The 26744-nt window shown below is 43.5% G+C and overlaps 1 protein-coding gene across 1 annotated transcript in view; it reads right to left on the minus strand.

Moving 5' to 3' along the window:
* LOC133138373 (voltage-dependent L-type calcium channel subunit alpha-1D-like) overlaps positions 1 to 26744 on the minus strand; it is an 82430-nt gene that overhangs the window by 7802 nt on the left and 47884 nt on the right. The window contains exons 16-38 of the mRNA XM_061257070.1: positions 26046 to 26088; positions 25526 to 25589; positions 25286 to 25415; positions 24988 to 25117; positions 24359 to 24418; positions 22931 to 23037; positions 22452 to 22539; positions 21698 to 21805; positions 21431 to 21483; positions 21103 to 21249; positions 20073 to 20274; positions 18964 to 19122; positions 18606 to 18716; positions 17023 to 17106; positions 11767 to 11895; positions 11325 to 11390; positions 11102 to 11193; positions 10397 to 10556; positions 9985 to 10112; positions 9466 to 9562; positions 7507 to 7609; positions 6056 to 6157; positions 3714 to 3844 (exon numbers count right to left, since the gene is read on the minus strand). Coding sequence (XP_061113054.1) covers positions 3714 to 3844; positions 6056 to 6157; positions 7507 to 7609; positions 9466 to 9562; positions 9985 to 10112; positions 10397 to 10556; positions 11102 to 11193; positions 11325 to 11390; positions 11767 to 11895; positions 17023 to 17106; positions 18606 to 18716; positions 18964 to 19122; positions 20073 to 20274; positions 21103 to 21249; positions 21431 to 21483; positions 21698 to 21805; positions 22452 to 22539; positions 22931 to 23037; positions 24359 to 24418; positions 24988 to 25117; positions 25286 to 25415; positions 25526 to 25589; positions 26046 to 26088 — 2494 coding nt within the window. The remainder of the gene's footprint in view (positions 1 to 3713; positions 3845 to 6055; positions 6158 to 7506; positions 7610 to 9465; positions 9563 to 9984; positions 10113 to 10396; positions 10557 to 11101; positions 11194 to 11324; positions 11391 to 11766; positions 11896 to 17022; positions 17107 to 18605; positions 18717 to 18963; positions 19123 to 20072; positions 20275 to 21102; positions 21250 to 21430; positions 21484 to 21697; positions 21806 to 22451; positions 22540 to 22930; positions 23038 to 24358; positions 24419 to 24987; positions 25118 to 25285; positions 25416 to 25525; positions 25590 to 26045; positions 26089 to 26744) is intronic.

A 26744-nucleotide genomic window follows, 5' to 3' on the forward strand; every position in this document is an offset into this window, starting at 1 on the left:
GGACAAGATTGGACACCCCTGATTTAGAGGAGGAGCAACTCCTTTTGCACATTTGCTTAGGGAATGTTGTGAATACAAATAGCTACTTTTGGATACTGAAGCAAATATTGATTTAAATGTAATTCTGCATCGGCAACCGGTGTCCTGACACAGGTCACACCAATTCTAAAAAAGTTCTGGTAAGGTCTAAGTATAGGAAATCCACCTGCCCATGCTGTTCCTCACGGTTATATGGCAGAGGCTAAGGACACAGACGCAGGACTGAAGAGCCAGGAAAGAGAAACAGAGAAGGTGGAGGCAATCGAGGCCACACACCACATTAGTCGCACCCAAATAACCACAGATTATTGGTTATTTGGAAGCTACTATAGACTCTATTGCCTTTTAAAAAGTTAAGTAAACCAAGGAAATTACCATCATGATGAATGAACTCAAAGGACACTGCAGTTACCATATAAATGGTTCTGACTTTCTTGACATTTTTAGGAAGGGCTATTGGAAGTGGTCAGTCAAGTATGACATTTCTGATATAAAACAATTTAAGAGGCAAAAGTCAGTTGGAATGAGGTTGAGAAATCGAGTGATGGTCTTGAAAACCCGTGAAAACTCAAAGTCTTCATGTCAGATAAATCAAGATTTTGAGCTTCCGTGGGTTCCGTGGCTATACATGAAGATCCAATGTGAGTGGGCAAACATGCATGAAAAATATGATCATTAGTCTGATCATCTTTCATTACATAACACTATACTAAATACAGTAGCTACTAAGCATACAGACACTGAGAAAAAAAAAGCACATTTCTAGAAAGTACTCTACTACTGAGACTGGAAAACTACCGCTACCGCAACTCAATAACCTACATGATGCTTTTCAAAAACACTTATTTTATCGGACACTGGGCGTACAGTCAAATTTCCCTTTCAGCCTTGTTTTTCTAGAGGGTGCTACTGGAATTAGAACCATTGAAGATGGCTGATATGTGTTGCATGATGTCATAACTTAAAAGAAAAAAAATGTGGGAAGAAAAGGTGATATACTCAGTTTCCCCAGAGTACCTCTACTGCCTATATCAGACATCAGAATTAATTCATGGCTTTGTGGCCTAGGGGCCTTCCTGTTCTAGTCAAAGCATCAATCCCATGGTCCCTCGTTACAGCACAAGACCCATTTACACATGGCGCTGACAGAATGCGTTATTATTAATGTCACCAGCAAAAACACTTATCTAAGATACTTAAGCCCATCTGTGCCAATGGATTTTAGATAAGGTATTCTATATACTCATTATTATATGTCATCATTATATCCCAGTTCAACTAAAAAATAACATTTATAATAAATAATTTAATTGACTGGTATTTTCATAGCAGAATTGTAACATAAATAAAATGAACATAAAATGAATACAATTCTCCTCAAAAAATGCTTAAAAACACAACTGTATATTAAGCATATCAGCAAGGCTTTAGTACAGCTGTGCTGTGTACAGGAGATACAGTGCACAAGTTACTATTGCCATCTTTGGGTCTATTGTAAAATCACTGCTACTCTTTCAGACTGCAACCACATAAAGGAATATCAGCCATCGCTAAAATGGGAATCTGCACGATACCAACAGCACAACCAGGACACTATCTAAACTACAGCAGGACAAGAGAGAAAGCACCTACACTATAGCAGTGGACCAGTGAGACGCGGTGGTCGAGCGGTGGGCCAGCGTGGGTCCAGCGGGGGTCCAGTGCTGGACAGGGGCGGGCTGAGGAGCTCATGATCGCTGCACGCGCTGCTCTGGTTGGCATGGCGACTCTGGTTTCCACAGCGATCTGAGCGATTGGAGCGGCGCAGGGAGGTTTGCCGTCACTAAGACTGCTGCCTTCTGCTGTCACTCAGCCTTCCAGAACCCTCTCAATTAACCCAGCCACAGCCCTCACCCCTTCCACAACAGAGCCCTCTACCATCAACCCTTTCATCTACAACACAGCCCTCTTTCATTACCATCTGCAACACAGGACTCTACCATTAACCCCTTCACCTGCAACACAAACTTCTACCATTAACTCTTTAATCTGCAACACAGGACTCTACCATTAACCCTTTAATCTGCAACACAGGACTCTACCATTAACCCTTTAATCTGCAACACAGGACTCTGCCATTAACCCCTTCGTCTGCAGCACAGCCCTCTACCATTACCATCTGCAACACAGGACCATTAACCCCTTCACCTGCAACACAGGACTCTACCATTAACCCTTTAATCTGCAACACAGGACTCTACCATTAACCCTTTAATCTGCAACACAGGACTCTACCATTAACCCTTTAATCTGCAACACAGGACTCTGCCATTAACCCTTTAATCTGCAACACAGGACTCTACCATTAACCCTTTAATCTGCAACACAGGACTCTGCCATTAACCCCTTCATCTGCAGCACAGCCCTCTACCATTACCATCTGCAACACAGGACTCTACCATTAACCCCTTCACCTGCAACACAGGACTCTACCATTAACCCTTTAATCTGCAACACAGGACTCTACCATTAACCCTTTAATCTGCAACACAGGACTCTACCATTAACCCTTTAATCTGCAACACAGGACTCTACCATTAACCCTTTAATCTGCAACACAGGACTCTACAATTAACCCCTTCACCTGCAACACAGGACTCTACCATTAACCCTTTAATCTGCAACACAGGACTCTACCATTAACCCTTTAATCTGCAACACAGGACTCTACCATTAACCCTTTAATCTGCAACACAGGACTCTACCATTAACCCCTTCACCTGCAACACAGGACTCTACCATTAACCCCTTCACCTGCAACACAGGACTCTACCATTAACCCTTTAATCTGCAACACAGGACTCTACCATTAACCCTTTAATCTGCAACACAGGACTCTACCATTAACCCTTTAATCTGCAACACAGGACTCCACCATTAACCCTTTAATCTGCAACACAGGACTCTACCATTAACCCCTTCACCTGCAACACAGGACTCTACCATTAACCCCTTCACCTGCAACACAGGACTCTACCATTAACCCCCTTATCTGCAACACAGGACTCTACCATTAACCCCTTCACCTGCAACACAAACCTCTATTATTTCACCTTCATCTGAGCAATCTTCTTCAGCCCTTCATCCCTTTAACATACACAGGGCCTTTCACCTTGACTTCTCTGTTCAAAAGGCACACAAGGTCAACACAGCTACACCTGGGAGTCACTGTTTCTCATAGTCACTGTTTCTCATCTCTCAGTTCAACAGACTGATCTACCACTGGGGGCTGATAATATCTCTGGGTGCACCTTCCACTGTAATCACGTGTTGGAAGAAGCTCTTATCAAATGAGGACATCTACCATTTCAGTTCCTGAGAAGTCCATGACTCATGACTCATGTCTCACCACCAATACCTTCGGTGCGATGTAGCTAAGTTTCTTCTTTCCATTGAAAAAAAAAAAACATTGCCGGAATAATAAGCCATCATGCAATGTGACACTAGACACTGTTTTCGAGAGACCACTTGTGTCTCTGTGACCAGTGTGCGCATTCTGTCCAAATGCCATGTGTAAAGGAGACGTGAACCACTACACCCATGCGACCACCCTCCCCCTCCTACACACACAGTCATGTGCCCTATAGCAGACCCCTGCTACACAGTGGGTGGGCAGAGGGGGGAGGCGTCCTTACCTGCAGTGCGATGGTGGAGTTCTTGGATGAGTGTCGGCCCACCAGGCCCTGCTCTTTGCGTTTTTTGAATTTCCTAAAGTAGTCCTGTATCAGGAAGGTGGCATAGAACTTCCCCACGGTCACCTCATCATCTGAATGAACAGACCACACAAAGCCTTCCTCTGTCAGCGCGGCACGGAGCGGGCCCCCCAGGCCTACCCCTGGTCTTCAGGACACCCCTGCTACCCTCTACACTGGAGACGCCTGCAGGTTAGCCCCCCTACCCCCCGAACACTGCACATATCACCCGCTCAGACCAGGGTCAGAGTGTGGCTTCAAGACTGCCATCACATTGACAATAAACAGCAACATCCATCAAAGGGGCCCCACACCACGTCATTTAATTAAGGTTCTACAGGCCAACACCAGCTGCCCTCTTTCCTATTTTATTTTCCTGATGAGGTATAACCATTTCTTCTCCAGTTATAGCACAAGTGACAAAAAACATGTAAACCAGAGGTACTAGTGCAGAAGAATGGGAAATATTTAGCCCTGACATGGCATGTCCATTACATTACCCATACCAAACAGCTTTAAGAAGTGTTAAAGAAGTCTACAAAAACATTGTAAGTGACCATTCATGTTCTAAAGTACTCACACATCTCTCGTCTGTAAGAGCAGAGAGATGATTTTACAGCTCATCTGCTATTTTATTTGTTGTTTGCCATCAAATAAATCCTTGTTGACACATTGTGTGGCAGATGGCAGTGGCCTCGAGCACAGAGGGACTGAAAATAACCAGAGCTCTGTGGATGCAACACAAATCTCTTCAGCACACACAGCTCCCTTTAAAATATAACAAAAATATATAGTATTTTATTACCATGATTAAATAAACAAAATTGTAAAGATCCATACTGCACAACATGATCACGTAACCAAGCAGGAAACTACAGTGTTAGTGCTAGAGAGGAGCTTTAGATGGAGGTGCTTCACATGGGAGACAGCTGCTGATGTAGGTTACAGAGATAAGCAAAGTGGATGTGCCTTAGCAGAGACATGGAGGAGATAGAGATGTTTGAGAGAACACAGCTGCACTGGTGGAAGAAGACAGGTGGAGATGTTTGATGAATTGAAGAAAGTTGGCAGTTTTATAAAGCAGATGAAGATACTACAGAAGGGACTGATGGAGGGGTTTGACAGCATAGAGGAAAGTACTTCAGAGGAGACAGGTGACAGCTATGCACAGTAGGTCATTGAAGAAACAGATGGAGGTGTCAGAGGAGACAGGCATTCTTTTCATGTTTATGTCAATAAATGCAACATGTTATTTAATCTTGTCTAATATTCATACCACAACAAAGAATAGCACCCTATTTTCCTGATGAGCCATTGAGCACTCTGCAGGATCATCTACACAGCTGTAGTCCAGGGAGAGCTGTTTCTACGCTTAAGCACATGCAAGCAAGCGGAGCAACGTAATTCTGAAGCAGGTCTGTGGTACTTAAACAACGACATAGGGGACAGAGATTGGAGAGAGGCAACACCAGTTCCATGCCACCACCCTAAAACAGAATTGCTTCAGAATATTCTGAAGGACGGAGGAGAAGGTGACAGGGACAGAAGCTGCGGAAAAGCTCAGACAGAAAGAGACGTGGTTTAGTGCTGTACGAACAGGGCATGCAGCACCGCTAGTGCTGTCTACAGGCCATGCAAGCTGTAAGATACGAAGCAGATCCTACAGAAGGCTGAGGCTGTGTTTCTGCAAAAGCTCGGATGTGAGAGGGTGCGGACTGTGGGACTGTGTGAGATAACATGTAACAGAAACTCCAGAGCTGATCTGATATCACATTATCTTTGCGCAAAGCAGCTCTTCCCCTGAGCTATGGGAAACAGAAATAAAAAAAACATTTTGTTGAGATAAACGGAATACAGATCATGTTATGTAGGAGGCTTTGTGTGCTGTTGTGTGATATGTAAACATAATATACACATGCTACACAGGTAACTACATGCATAGTGAGTAATGCTGCTGTCTACGTGCAGGTTAAAGAAGGTGCGTGTGTGTGTGTGTGTGTGGATACTGATTACTGATGTTAGATTGTGAGAGCAGGAGGCAAGTCAACTAGAAAAATAAGCGCAGGGGACTGTCAAGGGCAGGGGTGTCCAAGCTTAGCTAGCCCAGCACTACGGCACCTGATTCTGCTAATCAAGTCAAGGTCTTCACTGAAGTCTATGATTAGTTCATTAGTTGAATGAGGTGTCATAGTGCTGGGGAGAATAAAAACCTGCACCCAATACCAACCCTTTCTGATTTGACATCTCTGGTCTAAGAGCAAAGAACGCAGAATGGTATCACTGACCACCAGCAGGGGGCACTACTTGGTCCAGGAGCTTCATGCTGGTCCTCTTCCATATCTTCTTTATGACCGCTCTTAGCTCCTCATTGGCCTGATCCAGGTTACCTGTTTAACCAATAAAATTACAGTTGGAAATAAGAAAGATACCAAATGGGAGAACTACAATTTCATGAACTGTAGTCATTCAAATGTAAGTCCTTAATTTTCTCACATTTAAAATGTCGTATTTAATAACTTTCCACGTGGACGTCTTGTATCACTTCAATGATTTCTGTAATTGCACCTCTATGTGCTATTGTGTGTGATAATCCCGAGAAGTATTCAAATATGACAACGCACATGCAGTACTGGAACAAGCATGCTGAATGTGAGCAAGCGGCTAAAATCCAAAAAGCATTTTAATTTGACACGCTGCTCAATATTACTGTGTCAGACAACGTTGTTGTTTCTAATCCTGTCTTCTTTCCCCAAAATAAGCTATATAGCTGAATTATCTTCTAAGAAAAATGGGCAATCAAAAGTGAATGTGCTCCTAGTAATAGCTTCGTTTCGAATGGATCTCTTGTATTTGGAGTGTAAAACTTTTTGTGACCAAGAGTCACCACAGATGTCGCCAAATCCACCAAAAAAAAAAAGGTATGTTATGTTAAATAAGACGACACACAATATGGAATGATCAACGACTGTTCTTCAGTGACAATAACTGCTCAGTCTTCTTTTGCAGAGCAAATGTTTTAAATTGGAACCATACATAAATACTGTAATGGAAGTGGAATATCAGAATTCTGTGTTTTCTGAGTATATGCAGCAGGGAAAGAAATACAATACAGGCAATGTTGGGGCAAATTCATTCACACAGAAAAATCCCAGCTGGGAGCTGAACACAGGATCTACTTGCTGTGAGGAATTAGTGCTATCCACTGCACGACTATAACACCCAAATGTACTTTTTACATCTGAAGTAATATTTTAAGCTCCTGTCATTGCTACTGATAAGTTTTTGGAGTCTGATGTATTTGTCAAAATTAATTAGGCTTTCGTGTTCTATAAATGAGTATAATTACTTTGAATGTGATCGAATGAAATTATGCCTGAGGCTTTTTAAATTCAATTCAACAGTGCCTGTACCCAATTCCTTCCCTGCTGGATCTGCTCTGAAAGCAGAACATTCCAAGTTGCCATCTCTGTTATTTATTTATCATTCCATATTTAACATGTGTACATGCGGCCACAGGCAGGCTGGTGTCCGGTTAAACAGGGTTGCCATGCCAACTGGAACCCTCCTTTCCTCCACAATGCTATAATTTCAGGCTTCCCTGTGAGATTGTCATTAACGTTTGGAACTAGCACAGTCCAGATATTAGTGCCTCACTTGACTAGTCTTCTGCTTTAGAGGGACGTGCCCCCCTACAGCCTTACAGACACACTGATTACCTGACGCAGAATTACATCACCTTCAGTTTTGATCTTCAGAGCCGTCCGGACCAATGCAAACAGGGTGGCGTTGAACATGACCGTACCATCACTGTTTAAAGGCATGTTCATGGCAACTAATCTCTGAAATATGAAGTTCAAATCAAAGTTTATGAATATATAAAAACGAGAAAAAAATTACTGGTCACAGAACATTCCAGTTCATTGAAAAAACATTTAAGGGCCCTGTTTTCCATTTCAAGACAAAATGCTACACATTAACATACAAACACACTAACACGCACATATACATTCATTGATAACTTTATTAGGTAGATCTGCACACCAGCTTGTTAATGCAAATATTTAATCAGCCAATCATGTGGCAGCAACTAAATGCATAAAAGCATGCAGACATGGTCAAGAGGTTCAGCTGTTTTCCAGACCAAATACAGTGAGGTCCATAAATATTGGGACATCGACACAATTCTCCTCTTTTTGGCTCTATACACCACCACAATGGATTTGAAATGAAACAAAATATGCTTTAACTGCAGACTTTCAGCTTTTTTTTTTTCTTAAAATTTTTTTTCCAGATTTTTCCCTTTTTCTCCCAATTTGGTAGCCAATTGTACCTCATCTGATTCAATTGGAGGTAGTCGTATTAGATGTCCCTCGGCAGCCCGAATGAGAGCGACACGCCTTCTTCAAGCCGTCTCGTCTCGTGCCCGTTGCCGTGATTCCGAGGCGCCCAAGGTGCTTATTGTGCGGCGATCTAATAACCCTGCCAAGTCCCTCCCTCTGGAGCAGCAAGCCAATTATTGCTGCCCCACGTGAGCCGGCCAAACTTGGCTTTTGGCAGGACTGAGAATCGAACCCCGGTCCCCGGTATGCAACTGCAGCAAACTGCAACCGCAAGTCTGCTGCGTCTTAGCCTGTGGCGCCACCGCGGCTCAGATTTCAGCTTTAATTTGAGGGTATTTACATCCAAATCAGGTGAACGGTGTAGGAATTACAACAGTTTCTATATGTGCCTCCCACTTTTTAAGGGACCAAAAGTAATGGGACAATTGGCTGCTCAGCTGTTCCATGGCCAGGTGTGTGTTATTCCCTCATTATCTCATTTACAAGGAGCAGATAAAAGGTCTAGAGTTAATTTCAAGTGTGCTATTTGCATTTGGAATCTGTTGCTGTCAACTCTCAATATGAGATCAAAAGAGCTGTCACTATCAGTGAAGCAAGCCATTATTAGGCTGAAAAATCTAAACAAACCCATCAGAGAGATAGCAAAAACATTAGGTGTGGCCAAATCAACTGTTTGGAACATTCTTAAAAAGAAAGAACGCACCGGTGAGCTCAGCAACACCAAAAGACCCGGAAGACCACAGAAAACAACTGTGGTGGATGACAGAAGAATTATTTCCCTGGTGAAGAAAAACCCCTTCACAAAAGTTGGCCAGATCAAGAACACTTTCCAGGAGGTAGGTGTATGTGTGTCAAAGTCAAAAATCAAGAGAAGACTTCACCAGAGTGAATACAAAGGGTTCACCACAAGATGTAAACCACTGGTGAGCCTCAAAAACAGGAAGACCAGATTAGAGTTTGCCAAACAACATCTAAAAAAGCCTTTACAGTTCTGGAACAACATCCTATGGGGAACAAATGTGATCTCAGTGACTTAATGATTGTTGGTGAAAAAATATGTTTAATAAATACCTAATAAAATAACTAATATATTCACACACACTCCTTCAGCTAATATAAAAATGAGAGTGAAAGAAAAAAAGAGAGAGAGAGAGAGAGTGATTGCCTTTTGGGGTCAACTGTTCACACATTCCTGTGTGTGGGAGCTATCCTCAGCCAACCTGCTAACTTGTCACATTCTATCAGTGCTCAAAGTGATCTCAACAATGTGCATGTGTGTGTGTGCATGCGCGTGGGTGTGTGTGTGTGTGTGTGTGTGTGTGTGTGTGTGTGTGTGTGTGTGTGTGTGTGGTTACCTTGCAGGCCACTCTGTGGGGACACAGCTTGCCGAATCCTAAAGGGGGTTGGATGCGGCGCAGTAGGGTCACCACATCCAGGTGTTTAATCCTGCCCCTAAGAGGAGTAAAGACACACTCCACCATGTCAGCACTTATCATCCACTTATCAATAACATTCACATACACACCTGAGCATTACCTATACCACTGATACACATCCCACCATGTCAGTACTTACCATGCACACACACACACACTTAACATCCATAACATTCACATACACACCTGAGCATCGCCTATACCACTGATACACATCCAGGTGTTTAATCCTGCCCCTATGGGGAGTAAAGACACCCTCCACCATGTCAGCACTTACCATGCACACACACTTAACATCAATAACATTCACATACACACCTGAGAATCGCCTATACCACTGATACACATGCAGTGAAACACATTCATTTGTGACACACATTCATCCTTTCCCCTCTGCATTAGGTGTGTGAACATGGCAGTGTCCAGACCCATACTCACTTTGCCTCGGGATCATATTCCGACCAGATCCTCTTAAACTCATCCAAATGATGGGGGCCAAGTATCGACCAATCACGAGTGAGATAGTCAAAGTTGTCCATGATGACAGCAACAAACAAATTAATAATCTGAGGGAAAGTACAATACAGATATATCTACATCAGGCTGTACAATTTCCTTCTCCTTTCTGTCAATGAAATTGAATATCAAATCCAACTTCAAATACACTATTAGTGCTGCCACGTGACCTTCTGTTATACAGCCATTAAGGAGACACATGTATTGATTATAAAAGACAAGCTTCATAGCACGACTACCCAATCATTGGCTCTAGTTAAGTACATAAGAGACTTGGAACAAAGGCCAGAGACCTGCTCCACAACTACAAATGGAGGTGTTGGGCTTAGCGTACCAAGAAGGCGCACAACATGTAGAAAGTGATGAAGTAGATGATCGCAAAGCTGCTTCCACAAGACCTCTCCTCGCCAGGGGCGTAATCTGACTCTGGGTCACAGAGTTTTCCGGGGAGACATGCCAGCATGATCTCCTGCCAGGCCTCGCCTGTGGCACACCTGTGAAAGAAGGAAGAACCGCGCAATTAAACCCAGAGATGGCCTTTACTCAACCACAGGTGCAGACGCAGAATAACCATAAACAGCTGACCGAGACAACCAAGCCTTCAGACTGAAAAACCCCTGAACAGACTGCCCAAAAAATAGTTTCTCCTGACAAATGTTCTCACTAAAGTCAAGCATATGTATGTGTGTATCTATTGTATCTACACAAAACCAGAACCAGTCATACAGAGGCCAACCTCAACTAAAACCATACATATAACTACAACCACAAACATATGAGGACAGACCCACAGCTTCATATACAGAGAAGACCACAAACGCACACACCTGTGAAAGACCACACCTCCTAAACCTGAATGGAACCCCGATCTTACCTCTCGTTAACCCTATTACAGCAGCTGAGATACAGTAGCAGTGGTGTTCCCATCACGACTGAAGCTAACTGGTATCCCAACGTTCAAAAGACAGCAGCAACACAAGGTTTCCACGGTGACTGCAGTAAATGAGATGGCAGAAATGGCACTTGCAAAATGACCGACCTAAAGAGCAGGAGGACTGCCTGGGGAAAGGTCTGGAAGTTGTTGTTTCGGGTGATGTGTGTGCCGTCCACCATGGCTATTTTACCAAACACCTGAAAAACATGCAGAACCCTATCTTTCATTTCCATCAAATCCACTGCACGAAGCACAACACATTGTTCACTGTGTGAGATGTATACTAATTGGCAGGCCTACAGAATAAGAAGTCATTAGTATGCTTTACCTGCATCCCAATAACAGCATAGATGAAGAAGAGCATGGCTATCAGCAGGGCAACATACGGCAGAGCCTGGGGGAAGAACACATTAAAGAGCCTATCAGCCATGTGCAAGCCAAGCTACTGATCACTGCCATTGTCTTTCATTTCAGACTTTTGGACAGGAGCAAACAATGAAAAATAATCAATGTCAGACACATGTGTACACGTAGTAACCACTATTACCATGGCAACAGTCAGAAACCTCAAAACTGGCAGCCAGTTTAACCTAGAGGCGTTCAGCTCCGTAACACGGATTGCATCACACAATATACCCACTTGCCATAAAACCACAGTTTATTCAAACCTACAGCCCTCAAATCCACAGCCTGAGCAGCGTTCTCCAGTCGATCCACAACATCCAGCATCGCGGTGTGTAATGTGTAACAGTGACAGGACATGCACTCACCTGGAATGACTTTATGAATGTCCACAGCAGCGTGCGAATGCCCTCCCCTCTGCTCAGCAGCTTGACCAATCGCATGACTCGGAACAGGCGGAAGAAGGTGATGGAGATCCTGGAACTGTCCTCTGTGTTCTGCAGAAGGCAGGGTGGTGTCAGGGTACAGGCGGGGACTGGTAAACAGGGGCATCTTGTGGTGCTTTAAACACAATGTGCAGGTGCAGAGGGGGCCGTGGTGTGTGAAAGTGGGTGCGTGATCTAAGATCTAAGAAATGGCTCAGCTTTGAAGCTGTACAATGTGTAAAACAAGAGGTGCTGTTTTAATCAGACAACATCACATACAACTTCCCAACAGCACTACTGGAATATGCTGCAACCTTCTGCTCATTGGATTTTCCTGCAGTCTGCAATCATCAACACCTGAGATAACATGTAAAGTGCCAGGCTTTGCAGTGGAATGCTTATTTTCACCTCCAACGCATTTTTACTTTTGGTCAAACTTTGAACATACAAATTTATCTTGTGACTCAGTCTTCAATGTGTGCAGATGTTTCCATTGCAGTGCTGATGTACAGAAATAGATCCATATGTTCTATGTGCATGGCAAGTACTTTTGATGCCACTTATTTCACACATTTCCAATGCTTAATTTCACATGGACTTTCAACATAGAAATCATTATACAGTACATTATTAAAAACAACAGGAGGGTTCCACTTCTGATCACGCACACGGTGACCTACATTCATGCAGAGCATGCCATCAGCTGATGTGGAACCTGCGTTAAAACACGACCCTGTCTTCAGCATTCTGACAGACCCAGAGGGGGGGCTGGGGAGAGGACAGTGGGCACCATGCCGGAAACCTGGCCATACCTGACTGCCCGTGCCAGCAGCCTTATGGCTTCCTTTGAGGAAGAAACATGCAGAGCAGAACTAGAGCCACTCCCCGGACACAGGGCAACCTAACTCTCCAGGAAGGTACATGCATGCTGTGAACAGGAAGAGTTGGCCACGCTGCAGGTCAGGCAGACCAGCAACATAACATTCTCCAAAACTATCATAAAAAAATGAAATGAATACTTTAAAGGAGATAGATTAGGTAAAATAAACGGACAAAGAAACCAAAAGTGGAGGTGAGGGGGGGCAGGCAGTGGGTGGAGCATCTTACCCTAGCCTCCACCTCCACCTCCACCACAGGAGCCTCTGTTGGCTTTAAAATCAAAACGCTGCATTATTTCCTAACTCTAATATGAATGAAAGAACATCCCTGCTTAAAGTGAAACACACCCGTGCATTAGCACAACCCCACTGTAAAACTGATAATCGCACATACAGTATTAGCTCACACACTTACCAAGTTATCCCAACATTTCAGGAATTATTACTTGATAGGAACTTATAGAAGCATAACACTTAACACACAGGCACAACATTGTAAAACAACATCCCAACTTTTGGTGATATTAACTATTGAACATGGCAACCAAACACACATATCAACACCACATTTCTAGAACAAATGAAAGGGACATCTCAGCCAACATACAACATAATCACCACAAAATACTGGGCTGCCAACCAAACACAATTGTGCATGCAACATAAATTATGAATTCCAGCAAACATGGAACAATATAAAAATATTACTTTAATGACAAGGACTAGAGTAATGAAATCAGAGACAGAGCAACTACACTACATGACTCAGTAAAAAGATAGTAATGGTTAAACTGAATAAAGAGTAAAACTGCTGTTTGAGTTCAGGCCACCATACCCACAGACCCCTGAACTTGCAGCTGCCTCCTAGTGTTGAAATGCTTGATTGGGTCATCCTAGTTAAAGCATCAGATATTACAGTATCAAAATACATTACAACACAATAGTCTAGTCTGTATTATAATGTGAAGAAGATACTTGTTCAGGCAGGCAACTTTTTCACAAGAACAAATTCATAGAATTGAAGAAGCTGGAACTGACAGTGACACTCCATGAGGTTTTTTCTTGAGCACAGCAGTAAGTCTGATAAAAGAGGGTGAAAACATGCTGGCAGTGAAAACAGCGTGTTCGAACAAGAGCCATAGACCCACCCTTCATATATCAGCCCCTCTCTGCTGTATACAGTCCGATGGTAAAAACAGGAACAGCCAGTCACAAACAAACCAGAGAAGATGATATTGGTTATTAATATAACCAATATCGCCTTCAGGCTATACAAGCGGGGAACCTAATATGGCACAACTCTATAGGAGTGCCAGCTGTCATGATCAATCCTGCTGCTCTGTGGGTCCTGTTTACTCCAGACCCTTCAGAGATGAGCGATGCATCGCAACTGCGCCGTCAGCTGTTTGCGTATGGAAACTCCTTAACCCCGGACTGACCCCAAACTGAAGTCTAAACAGGGGATGTGTGATTTCCCCTGTCTCTATTTCAACACGTTGCTACACAATGCTCTGTGGTTCACACAGACAAGAAAAAAATAAGAAGTGATTGGAAAAGGGGAAGCAGCAGCACTGCGAAAGGAGTAAATAACACTCTTAAATAATGTTCGACAGTATCATTCTATAATTATATCTAGGGGATGGCCTTGATGGCCAGTTTGCACTCTTGATAATAATTTCACGAGGTTACAGGTTATTAATGCTGGCTGTGGTCCCAAATATCATAAAATATTACACTTTGCATATAGGATTACTGTACCAGTGTAGAAAAATCTTATCAACTTGAGTTGAATTCTTGCCATAGGCCAGAATTAAATATTGCAAAAGGTTGTGTTTTTTAATGTAGAGCTATGATATTGCTATGTGAGCTGCCTCCATGGGTTGATAAGCTTGGGATGTTTATTCAGATTCACTGAATCCTATGAGAGTTGCTGAATAGGCTTGGAAATTAATAATAATATTCAAGTCCTAAAACACATTATTTCAGCACCAATAAGAAAAACAATTCCAATAGACCCACTGATACCCACATTATGCCATATGCACAGTATCTGAAAAGGCTGTAAAAAAAAGAGTCCCCAAAACACAAGAATATAGATATGCACACAGTCACACCAACATGAATCACACACATGCATGCAACCCCACTTCCACACACAAACAGAAGAACAGCCCACAAAAGCACACATAATCAAGTGCAGGCACACACACGCACACACACGAGGAACACACACAAACCCACACATGCAAGCCCATGTACACACATGCACAAACAGTGCCGGTGAGAAAAGCAGAGGGAAAGCCACTGCAGACAGAGACGGTGAGAGAGTACGTGGCACGGTGGGGAAATCACCACCGAGGGAGATCCATTCAGCAATCTACAGTACAACTCCAAACATACTGCAGATTCCTCCAACTCTCCAAACAAATTCAAACATCTGGGCTCTGTTTCTGCAGTCTGTTCCATCTGTAACTAATCTGGGCTGGTCTCTCGCTGCCTCAAATAACCTCTGCTCAGTTTAACCTCGTATGTCTCTGAGACCAAAGCTTAGCTACACATGCATCTATTCTTACTACCGGCACTGTTGCACCCAGTGACACATGCATATCATACATTTATTTTAGGTCTGCAGGTCTCAGCCACATGGACAAGCTCATCTGTATAAATGGAAGCAACCTATTCATCAGAAACTGAACCACAAGTAGATATTACCGCATTTGCAAGTAATGGGATTTCCAAGAAGTAGTCAAACCAGTTGTGATTATATATACAAAACAAGTGGCCATGCAGAAGAACACAATTAACTCTTACTGTTGAAAAGCAGAACTTACTCTTACTGTTGAAGAAGTCATCCAAAGACTTTCCAGCTTGATTATCTCATTTCAGTTACAATGATTTTTACAATAATTTCACAATGCATACCATATTGTCAGCAGTAATTTCTTTACGTTTATGTACCCTGATTTCACAAATGTTTCTGAAATAATAGATGGCAAGTAATATGTGGGTGTGTGAATGTGTGTGTGTGTGTGTGTGTGTGTGTGTGTGTGTGTGTGTGTGTTTTTATGCATCCGCCCTTGTTTCTGCATGTGTAGACTGTGTGCGCCTGTTTCTGTCAGTATAGCTTGCACTTGAAATCTGAAAATAAAAAGGATTAGCTGCAACTAAAGTATCGTATCTATCACAACACACATTCCCCACAGTATTTTTGAGGAAAAGCCTTGCAATAAAACTTGTTTGTGCCTCAGCACAATGCTGGACTCCAGTTGATGAGAATGAGCTAAATAACAACACATCGCATTTCCAGATAGATGCACAATATCGATTTATCCAATGCTGCCAAGTTGCTCTGAGACACTGGTGTTATTGTAAGACTTTTCAGTTCATGAGGGACACATTAACTGTAGAAGGGCTGCAAAAGTGATTACTTACATGGACTTCGGTGATAGCAATGTCAACGACGCTACCAACAACAATTAAGGCATCAAATGTGTTCCATGCATCAGCAAAATAGTGCTGTAAACACGGCCAGACGCAGAGAGAGAGAGAGAGGCAGAGGGAGGCAAGAGAAAAAGAGAAAAGATGGAAAAGTTAGGATGCGAGTTATCACAGCCAGAAAGCCCACAAGAGTCTGACTGCAGCCTGGTGGCACTGCGTCTGCAAGAGGAGCATCACAGCACTGGTCTTCTGAGCACTGCACTTCTGTACCCAGCATCAGCTACTCTAATGGGATGAATAATCACCACACCAGCAATAACCAATAAAAGTAATACTCTGTGAAACCACACTAATGTTGTTGTTGGTTGATGATAGTTGAAGTCGGCCTGTCCGGCCTCCTCTCTGCTCTAAATCACTTTGACAATAAAAAGGGAGTGCAGCCTGTAGCATAGTGGTTAAGGTACATGACTGGGACACACAAGGTTGGTGGTTCGATCCCCGATGTAACCACAATAAGATCCGCACAGCCTTTGGGCCCTTGAGCAAGGCCCTTAAGCTGCATTGCTCCAGGAGAGGATTGTCTCCTGCTTAGTCTAATCAACTGTACGTCGCTCTGGATAAGAGCGTCTGTCAATAATGTAATAATGTAAAAAGGGGTTTCTGACGTGCTTGTAGGCCAGAGACCCCCATGAGCAGCAGTGCCACACAGTCTGAGAGAACAGCCTTCCGCCAAGCCCAGGCTCACCCGCCTAATTAGCCGCAGAAGGAAGACAGGAAAGTCCGGACCAGTGACTTGTCCAGGAAATGGGGAGGTGTGAGCAGGAGGGTGAAGCAGTCTGGGACAAAGCGGAACGGAGAGGGTGGGGAGGGTGGGCATACTCACATCTATCTCACTGAGAACGATGTCAACTACGCTGCCAATAACCACCAGGGCGTCAAACACGTTCCAGGCATCCGTAAAATAACCCTGAACACAGCGGTGCGGGCGAACAGCGGGGGAGGGGAGGAAGGGGCGTAACGGAAAGGTCATACAGACTGAAAAACTGGAAAGTCCTTGGCACAGGGAATGACAAAAGTACAACAAAATCCCCTTGTATGCATGCCGTGTGGATCGAGACTCCATCCCAAGTCTCACATGAGCACAGTCTCAGAGAACAGACTACTGTTCCTGCAGTCATGCCATGGACATGGTCCAATGCTGAACACTCAATACACAGATTCACCTTTACAATGCAGCACTGCATTCTGTGATTTTGTTACTAGCCGATATGGCAAGTGAATGTGTGTTCTTCAAATGCAATTTGCATTGCCATGCTCATGCCATCTTACCTTTTAGGAAAAACTGATGTCGGGGCACAATATATAGCAATAAATGTATCAAAATTCAACCTGAGGTTGCCTTATCAGTTCTCTCTCCATAGCAAATGAACAATGTAGGAGTATAAATGGACAGTGGGAACAGGCAAACATATGTATCTCCTCAGCATGCACTTCCAGATGGGATGAGAGGTCAAGGGGCTATTGAGGGAGAGGGGAATGGACAAGTCACTAAACCAGTGAGTCCACAGTCTATGAGCCTCTGTCTTGTTCAGGCCACCTACAATCAACTACTGCTCATCTTTGTCCACTATAGAGATGTACCTGTTGCATAAAATTAGTGTCAATGAAAGCACAGTTCTTATTTACATACATACAATACATAATATTTACAATTAATCTGAATAATAGTTTGTAGTTTATAGGTCTGTATGTAGAAAGAGACATGGCTGTTGAGTTTTGAGAAAAAGTTTTTGTTTTTTTCTGCCCCACTATTTCCTTTGTTTTGCAAGTGCCTGTAACTCCCTTCGACCAGTCTGGCCCTTCTCCTCTGACCTCTCTCATTAACAGCATGTTTCTGCCAAAGAACTGCTGCTCACTGGATGTTTTTTTTGTTTTCCGCACCATTCTCTCCAAACTCAAACTACCCTGTCTGGCACCAACAATCATTCCAAGTCACTGAGATCACATTTCTTCTATTACATTACATTACATTTCCCTATTCTAACATTTGGTCTGAACAACAGCTGAACCACTTGACCACATCTGCATGCTTTTATGCATTTAGTTGCTGCTGCGTGATTGGCTGATTAAATATTTGCATTAACAAGCTGGTGTACAGGTCTAACTAATAAAATGCTCATAAATTGGCTACAGGATGGACAGTGCAGCTATATCTGGAAACCTTTTCCATTAAAGGAACAAAATAAAGACAAAAATCAAGGTGCCTCTAACTTATCTTTGATATTTTTATTTGGACTTTGGGCATCTGTGAACATTTATAATATCATATGCATTTGGAAATGACCAGTTGCTGACTATTAGTATCAGTATGAGAGAATGATCTCCAAAGCTGTTCTGTGTGTGTGTGTGTGTGTGTGTGTGTGTGTGCACTAACCTGTGCTGGTTATGCACAAAGGTGGGACCTACCCTTGGTTTGAAGGCAATTAGTTTGAGCAGCATCTCCACAGTGAAGACCCCAGTAAAGACCATGTTGAGGATGTCCATGGCGGAGTTAAACACATGGGACTGACCATAATGCTACACAGAGAGACAGAGCCACTTTTGAGAGACAGAAAGATAGCAGGCATAACAGAAAGTAAGTCTGCTGACACAATTCGTTAGTAATCTCTTAGATCAGGAGATGGAAGGGGAGTAAACTACATGGAAACAGTGTAACCCAAGAAACCGAGAAAGAGTTGCTGAGTGATAGAGTGTGTCTGACAGACTCGAGGTGAGGTCGTCAGTATTCCTTGAAGCAGGGCGGACTTTGAGGGCCAGTGTTTACCTGTATGGCCAGGCACAGCGTGTTGAGAATGATGAGCACGAACATGATGTACTCAAAGGCTGTGGAGTTCACCACATACCAGAACTTGTACTGGTAGGGGTTCTTAGGAATATATCTGCGTAGAGGCCGGGCCTTCAGGGCGTATTCCACACACTGGCGCTGCAGGGGCAACAGAAACACACTCACAGCTACAGTATTACACGAGCCATCAATGGCAACACCTGCTCACAAAAGTTCACACACGACCCTCCCAAGCACTGGCACAGGCATAACTGCAGTTTCTTTTGAGTATACTGGGAAATCATGGCTTTAGTTCAGTAAAATAGATCTGAGAAATGCAAAAATTTCATTGGAATTAGGCTCCCCCTAGTGGTGTCGTTTAAACAGTGAATCTCATAATTGTTGAAGCTGTTCTGGCGTATTCTACCAAAACGTTTTTTGTGTTTTTTAAAGGTTTTTGTAACCCTGTCGCCAGAGCCTAATTCCCCCTCCCCATCTGATTACTGAGGTCAGCTCTCTGCATTAAAATTTTGAAATGTCATCTGATAATTATGCAAAAACATACGTCGTGTCACACGGGGAAATCGTTTTACAAAAAGCTTGGAAAAACCCTAAAATATTCATACTTCTATCAAAATTACAATTGTTTTCCTTGGATCAGTATGGAACACTGGATTGAAAGCTGAAGGATGATAGGAAAATCTCACAGAAAAAATACGCATGTGTGTGGACCTTTAAAAGTTCTGTGAAGTGTTTTCAACAACCTGTGTTTGCATCACAGTATGGCTTTAGGTCTATTCCTCTCTGAAGTGAATATGTCTGTCAAAGCTCTGGGGTTTTCATAAAATTCAAATTAATTAATTATTCATATCTTTTTTGCTTATAGATCAAACCATCAGTGTGTGTTACTGTATTAATGTGCAGCGCGTGTATTTTTCTCCATGCCTTACTCCCCACATCCTGTCAGTGATATATGCTGAAATGCCCTGAGGTAACCTCTGAGCTCTATTGGTGTACTGTAGGTATGAAGGAAATCGGTCCCAAACACATAATGTTCAGCCAGTTTTTGAACCTCTCAGCTCTGCTGCAGTGGGAAGGCACACGCTCACCTGGTTCTTGTCCAGCTCACAGTTCTTGTACTCCTTCTCTCCCTGCTCCTGGAACGTGACGATGACGAAACCCACAAAGATGTTCATCATGAAGAAAGCGATGATGATGATGTAGATGATGAAGAAGATGGAGATCTCCACACGGTAGTTGTAGATAGGGCCCATGTTCTCCCGGTTGGAGTCGATGGCCTTGTACAACAGTCTGTGAGATACAGAGGACACAGTGCTCTTATGTGTGAACAGACACAGAGACACACAGCTCTTATGTGTGAACAGCCAGAGACACACAGCTCTTATGTGTGAACAGGCACAGAGACACAGAGCTTTTCTGTGTGAACTGTGACACAGCTAGTATGTGTGAACAGAAAAAGAGACACAGTGCTCTTATGTTTGATCAGACACAGAGACACACAGCTCTTATGTGTGAACAGACACAGAGACACACAGCTCTTATGTGTGAACAGACACAGAGACACAGCTCTTATGTGTGAAAAGCCACAGAGACACCGAGCTCTTATACTTGAACTGTGACACAGAGCTCTTCTGTGTGAACAGTGACACATACAGTAGCTGTTATGTGTGAACAGTGACACAGAGCTCTGATGGGTGAGCAGAACAGATGAGAGGAGTTTGAGAGGGAAACGGAGAATGTGAGAATGAAAACACGCCTTCTCCAATATCCTTAATCTAATGTACAGCACAATAACTCTGGGGGCCATGAGCTCATTGTCTCAGCAACCAGAGACACAGACTGTGAGTCCGTGGCCTCCCAAAGGGGTGTGTGCAGGGAATGGGTGAGTGTAGATAACATGTCAGTCCATACAGCTCCATACATCAGCTGAGCTGCGAAAGCTGTGGGAGTTGAAATGGGTCTGCAGTACAAAGAAAAAGAACATTATGTAACGTTAGACCTACAATCCTCCATCACCCCATCACATAGGCCCCTCTCTGCTGTCCGCTGTGTGTGTGGAAAGGTGTGCGTGTGTGTGTGTGTGTGGTGGGTGTGTGTGTGTGTGGGTGTGCGTCTTACGCTGGCCAGCCTTCAAAGGTGGACACGGTGAAGAGGGCCATCATTGCCACCAGGACGTTGTCGAAGTTGAAGTCACTGTTGTACCACAGCCGCTCACGCACGGCAGGCATGGTGACGTCCCCGTCCTTGTACAGGATGTAGGTCCCCCTGCAGGAGAGAGCAGAGCCCAGTGTCAGCCACACTCAGGCCCAAACCTGTCTGCCTGGACTAAACCCGTCTGTTCCACACAACATGGGAATTCAGATATAATATGAGGGAAGTGTGGGAATGGATGTGATCCAAAACAATTGAAACATGAAACTATTTGAAAATGAAATAACTAACTCACTTGCACTCCTCAGGGCTGGTCTTGGCCTCGTCAGTGCAGCGGTAGAACTTCCCCTGTGAGGAGAACACACACAGGCCACACTTACTACACCTGTTCCAGCTCCTAAAAGCATTTTCATCATTATCAGCCATTGGGTCCATACACTTACGGCTTAATTTGGAAGGGCTAGAAAAGCAAATTCATGACTCTTCAAATGTTTTATGGGAATTGCTATATGTATTTTTTATTATTACAGTACTGGGGTAGTTGAAATGTGCTGGGTGTGACCTTAAAGAGCTGCACTCCGATGCAGGCGAACATGAACTGCAGCAGTGTGGTGACGATCATGATGTTCCCGATGGTCCTGATGGCCACAAACACACACTGGACCACATGCTGTGGAGAGAGACAGACCCCATCAGGAAGGAACGTTAGGGGCTGAAACAGGTCAAGAGAGAAAGGGGTCAAGAGAAAGAGAAGGACTGAGAGAGAGAAAGAGAGAGAGAGGTGGGTAGAGAGTGTGAGAGAGAGAGATGAGTGAGGAGAGAAAGGAGGTCTCAGTAGGGAGAGAGGAGAGAGGGGGAATGGAGGATCATAGGGAGAGAGGAGAGGGGGTGAATGGAGCATCATAGGGAGAGAGGAGAGGGGGTGAATGGAGGATCATAGGGAGAGAGGAGAGGGGGTGAATGGGGCACTAAGGGAGAGAGGAGAGGGGGTGAATGGAGGATCATAGGGAGAGAGGAGAGGGGGTGAATGGAGGATCATAGGGAGAGTGGAGAGAGGGGGAATGGAGGATCATAGGGAGAGAGGAGAGGGGGTGAATGGAGGATCATAGGGAGAGAGGAGAGGGGGTGAATGGAGGATCATAGGGAGAGTGGAGAGGGGTGAATGGAGGATCATAGGGAGAGTGGAGAGGGGTGAATGGAGGATCATAGGGAGAGTGGAGAGGGGTGAATGGAGGATCATAGGGAGAGTGGAGAGGGGGTGAATGGAGGATCATAGGGAGAGTGGAGAGGGGTGAATGGAGGACACTGAGGAGCACCTTGAGGCCCTTGGCTCGGTTGATGGCTCTCAGGGGCCTGAGCACACGCAGTACTCTCAGAATCTTCACCACGGAGATGGCAGAGGACCTGGTCACAGACACAAATTATGGTCAGGCAAGGTGCATAGAATGGAAAGCAGTACCAACAAAGAAACAAATCCCAGCTGCACTTGAAGTAGAGAGGACAAAATAAGTTTGTTATCATTCAAAACCAACAGGTTTCGGCAATTTTCCAAGGTTTCCGAAGAAAAAAGAAATCATACACAAGTACGCACAAAGAACCATTTCACCAAATGGATGGCTTGGCTATACTCCCAGGCTATCATGACTGACATTAAACAGCCCAGCCCAGCCTACAATTCATGGCTGAATGAGTTGTGTTCATTGGGTAATGGTCTGGTTTCCAGTGCAATATTCATAGGTGGTCACACAAAACAACTACATTCACACAGCTTTCAGCGTGGGTTAGAGGTACTTACTGAATGCCAAACGATACCAGTGACACTCCCACCACCAGTAAGTCCAGCAGGTTGAAGTAATTTCTGCAGAAAGCACCTTTATGCAAGAAAGCCCCAAATGCAGTCATCTGTGAAGGAGGAGGAACAGATGAGCACAAAGATTAGTGCATTTAACCCAGGCTCCACATAGATACACATCCGTATCAGCTTTCACTCTGACACAACACACAGCAGAAGGGCCAACACATCATCAGATAAACAACCTTCCTTTAACATGGGCACAAATGCACTATGGACATCCTCTAATTGTAAATGAATGTGGTAGAAAGCGCTACATGCTAGCTCAATGCAACGGTCCTGGCAAAAAATACAAGGCTTCTGGCCTCCCAAGCCAAGCAATGGCATGAATTATTCTCCTACAGTCACATTCATGGAAATCAGTGTATGCACATTCCTTTTTAATGCATTCAATGAGACGAAAGGAGGAGGGAGAAAATCTCAGAGAAACAACAGATCAAACTCCAGACCCAGCAGGAAGAGAAAAGACAAGCAGGCAAACATGGTAAATCATAAAAGAGGTTTGTGTTGAGAAGTGCATGTAAATTCTGTGGAGGGTAGAATCTCTTTAGTAAGATGGGGCTTTACCCATAGAGGTGGTTAATTATTTCTGGGACAGGGCTACTAAAGAGATTGTACAGTCAACAGCTCTAAAATGCATTTATAGAAAGCACATTTATATGCACTTTTAAGGGAAGCCATAGTAGACCATGCTATATACTGAGCAGACACATGGTTCACCCCCTCTTTTATCTCTGTGAGAATAAAGTGGGCACGGAGTATGGAATAATGATTCAACTCGAGTTGGGTTTCAGGCACAAAATCCTTTCACAAAGACACTGAAAACCCAGCTGCAGTCAGATCAAAGTGTTTCACATTTTCCCTTCAGAGAGTCACACAACTTGCGATTATGCATTAACAATTGTGTTATGTGGGAAAACACAACACTTGTTTTCTTGCTATAGCCATCTAAAACACTGCATGCTTCGGTTTGCTTGTTTAGTTTGTGTGCTTTGCTAGCCAAACGACACATTTTGGCAAAAGAGTGCCATGTACAGTGAATGTGTTAGTGGGAACAACACTCTTGTGGGTAATCTCATGTTAAATTCTGTATCTGGTCAGGCATCAGTATGTCTTGGTTTAAAAGAGGTGCTATGATAGAAAATAAAAATAAAAACAAGGCAGGTTCCACTGAGTAGCAGGTGACACACGAGGGAAATGCAGCAAGACTCCCATTGCCAGTAAGAGGTTACCTTCAACATGATCTCAAATGTAAACATAGTAGTGAAGACATAATCTGCATAGCCTAGGACCTGTAAATAACCAAACGGTTAAAGCGTTACTGCACAAACACTCAGACCACAGCACAGAGGCACGGAGCGGGACATTTACCTTCACTAGGATCTCAACAGTAAAGATTGCCGTGAACGCATAGTCAAAGTAACCAAGTATCTGCAAAAGCAATATACAAGTTTAACATATGTTCGGAGAAAGCACTGACAAAAAGACTGAGAGAGGCAATTAGCATTGGAAGAAGAGATACTTCTGATGACTATAAAGCAGACATGGATGAACACCAGGGTAATGCACAACAAAAAACTACAGTTTTGAGTCATAGCTCACATGATTTTGACTTTAGGTTCCATATATACTTTCATATTCTATAGTTTCATATACACTTTCTACCGTCACAGATTTTCACCACATAACCACAACAGTTCTGATGCAATCATTCCCAACCACAGTGTTGAAAAAACAAAGCAGATCTCTCGTGTATCATGCATGAGATATGCTAAATGAGGTCTCCCATGCATGAAACTCTAGAGTGAGTAATTCAACAAACCAAGGAATTGTGTCCATATCCTTACAAGACATAGTGCATGTCGTAAAAGTATATGTAGTATTAATTAAGAGCAGCTTGTCACATTAACTTTATTCTTTATTGCAATTCAATACAGGAATGTGGGCATGAGGAGATGGCACGTCCACAGTAACGTGTGGGAAAACGCTGCTGTCCTTACGATATTGCGAGCAGAAAAGTTGCGGATGGGATCTTCTGCAGCGAGAGACACACTGCTGAGCATGATGAAGACCAGGATGAGGTTGGTGAATATATGATGGTTGATCAGCCTGTGACAGCCAACCCGAAATCTGAAATTCAAAAGGGGCAGAAACTGAAATATAAAAAATAAAAATAAAAGTTCCTCCTCATAATACAGTATGCAGCCAAGTAGTACTTAGAACTTACTAATGAATAAAATGCGTGTGAGTGCGAGAGTGTGTGTGTGTGTGTGTGTGTGTGTGCGTGTGCTCACTCACGGGTTGGAGCTGCTGAAAATGAAGAAGGCGCTGCCCTCAGGAATAGGTGTGATCTTCTCCTTCGTGGTCAGCTCAGACAGCCGGCGGGGCCGCGGGCCAACAGGAAGCTCCGGCTCATCCTCCTCAGCCCCTGGAGAGAGAACGCAGTACTCACTGTCAGCACAGAGGGCGCTGTTTAACCTTTTATCCCCACACTTCAGACCAGACAGAGATCCAGATGTATTCTCTACATCTCTCTACCTGGAATATCACTAGCAGGGTACGGGTCTTTCTCCTCTTCCTCCATACACAGTTCCCCCATGACCTAAACCCAAAGCACAAGTTAGACTCGCATTCATGAGGGGTATCCCATGTAAAAGATTTGGCAGAATGATATACATTAAAAAGTGCATAATACACTACAATATTCGTGGCATCTCAAAATGTAGTACTTGAATATTTTTTTGACTTTTTGTTTTATTTCCTTCCTAATCTGCAATTACCAGTTAGGATGGAATTATTTTAAAACCTCATTCCATCCCATATCATATCATTAACATTGTGATAGCAACCTATTTTTAGGCTGCACAGGCCAGTTGGTAACATTATCATAAAGCAGCCTGCTAATCAAAAGAAGTAATCAAGCTAATGTGAGAGAGTGCATCTGCCCAACACATCAGGAGACTGAATGAGCAGAGGGTACACTGACCCCGATGGAAGCAGCCATTTCTCTAATACGATTACCTACATGAGCGGAATGGATATGGCACACAGCGGTTACCTTGGCACCGCCCTCATCGTCTCTCCGGTCTGTGCTCCCACTCCTGGGACGAGAACAAACAGCAGTGACACCGAAAATGAGACAGACTTTTGGCTTATTTACCATGTTTTTCATAGTTTTACCATTGATAAACGCTTATTTTTAATGATGTGTTAAGCTTGTTTCTGTACTTTGCACCGTGCCTTTAAAGCTGAAATCAAAATTAACTTTTTCCTCAAGTTAGTAAATTTTTCAGAACCATACAAACAGTTCTTAAAGTATATATTCCATTAAAAAAAATGTATTTAGATTTTAGATCATTGTGTACTAGTGGGCATGTATGTCAAACAGATGTGCAAACACTGTTAATTTCACATTCTCCCCGATCAATATCCTTTCACATAGAGGTACGCATCCTCATTTGACGTCCCCCTCCTCATTTGATGTCAGTCAAACTGACCCCCTGTCCTTCAAAAACTCTCCCCGAAATAACTTTTCACTCACGTATGTCACGTTTCAGGTCTGTCTTGCCTTGTTTTTATGTTTTATCATTTGTCTTAGTCACTATTTGTCTTATCATGTATTATGTTAGTCTAGGTTCGTCATGTTGTTTAGTTTGTTTCTTGTTACGATTTATTTTCTTGTCATGTCTAGTTATGTTTCGTTACGATTATTTTACCTTGTTATGTTGAGTGGTTATCGTCTTAGTTTGTTTAGTGT

The sequence above is a fragment of the Conger conger genome, chromosome 10, assembly GCF_963514075.1.
Source record: "Conger conger chromosome 10, fConCon1.1, whole genome shotgun sequence".
In the NCBI taxonomy this organism is placed as follows: Eukaryota; Metazoa; Chordata; class Actinopteri; order Anguilliformes; family Congridae; genus Conger; species Conger conger.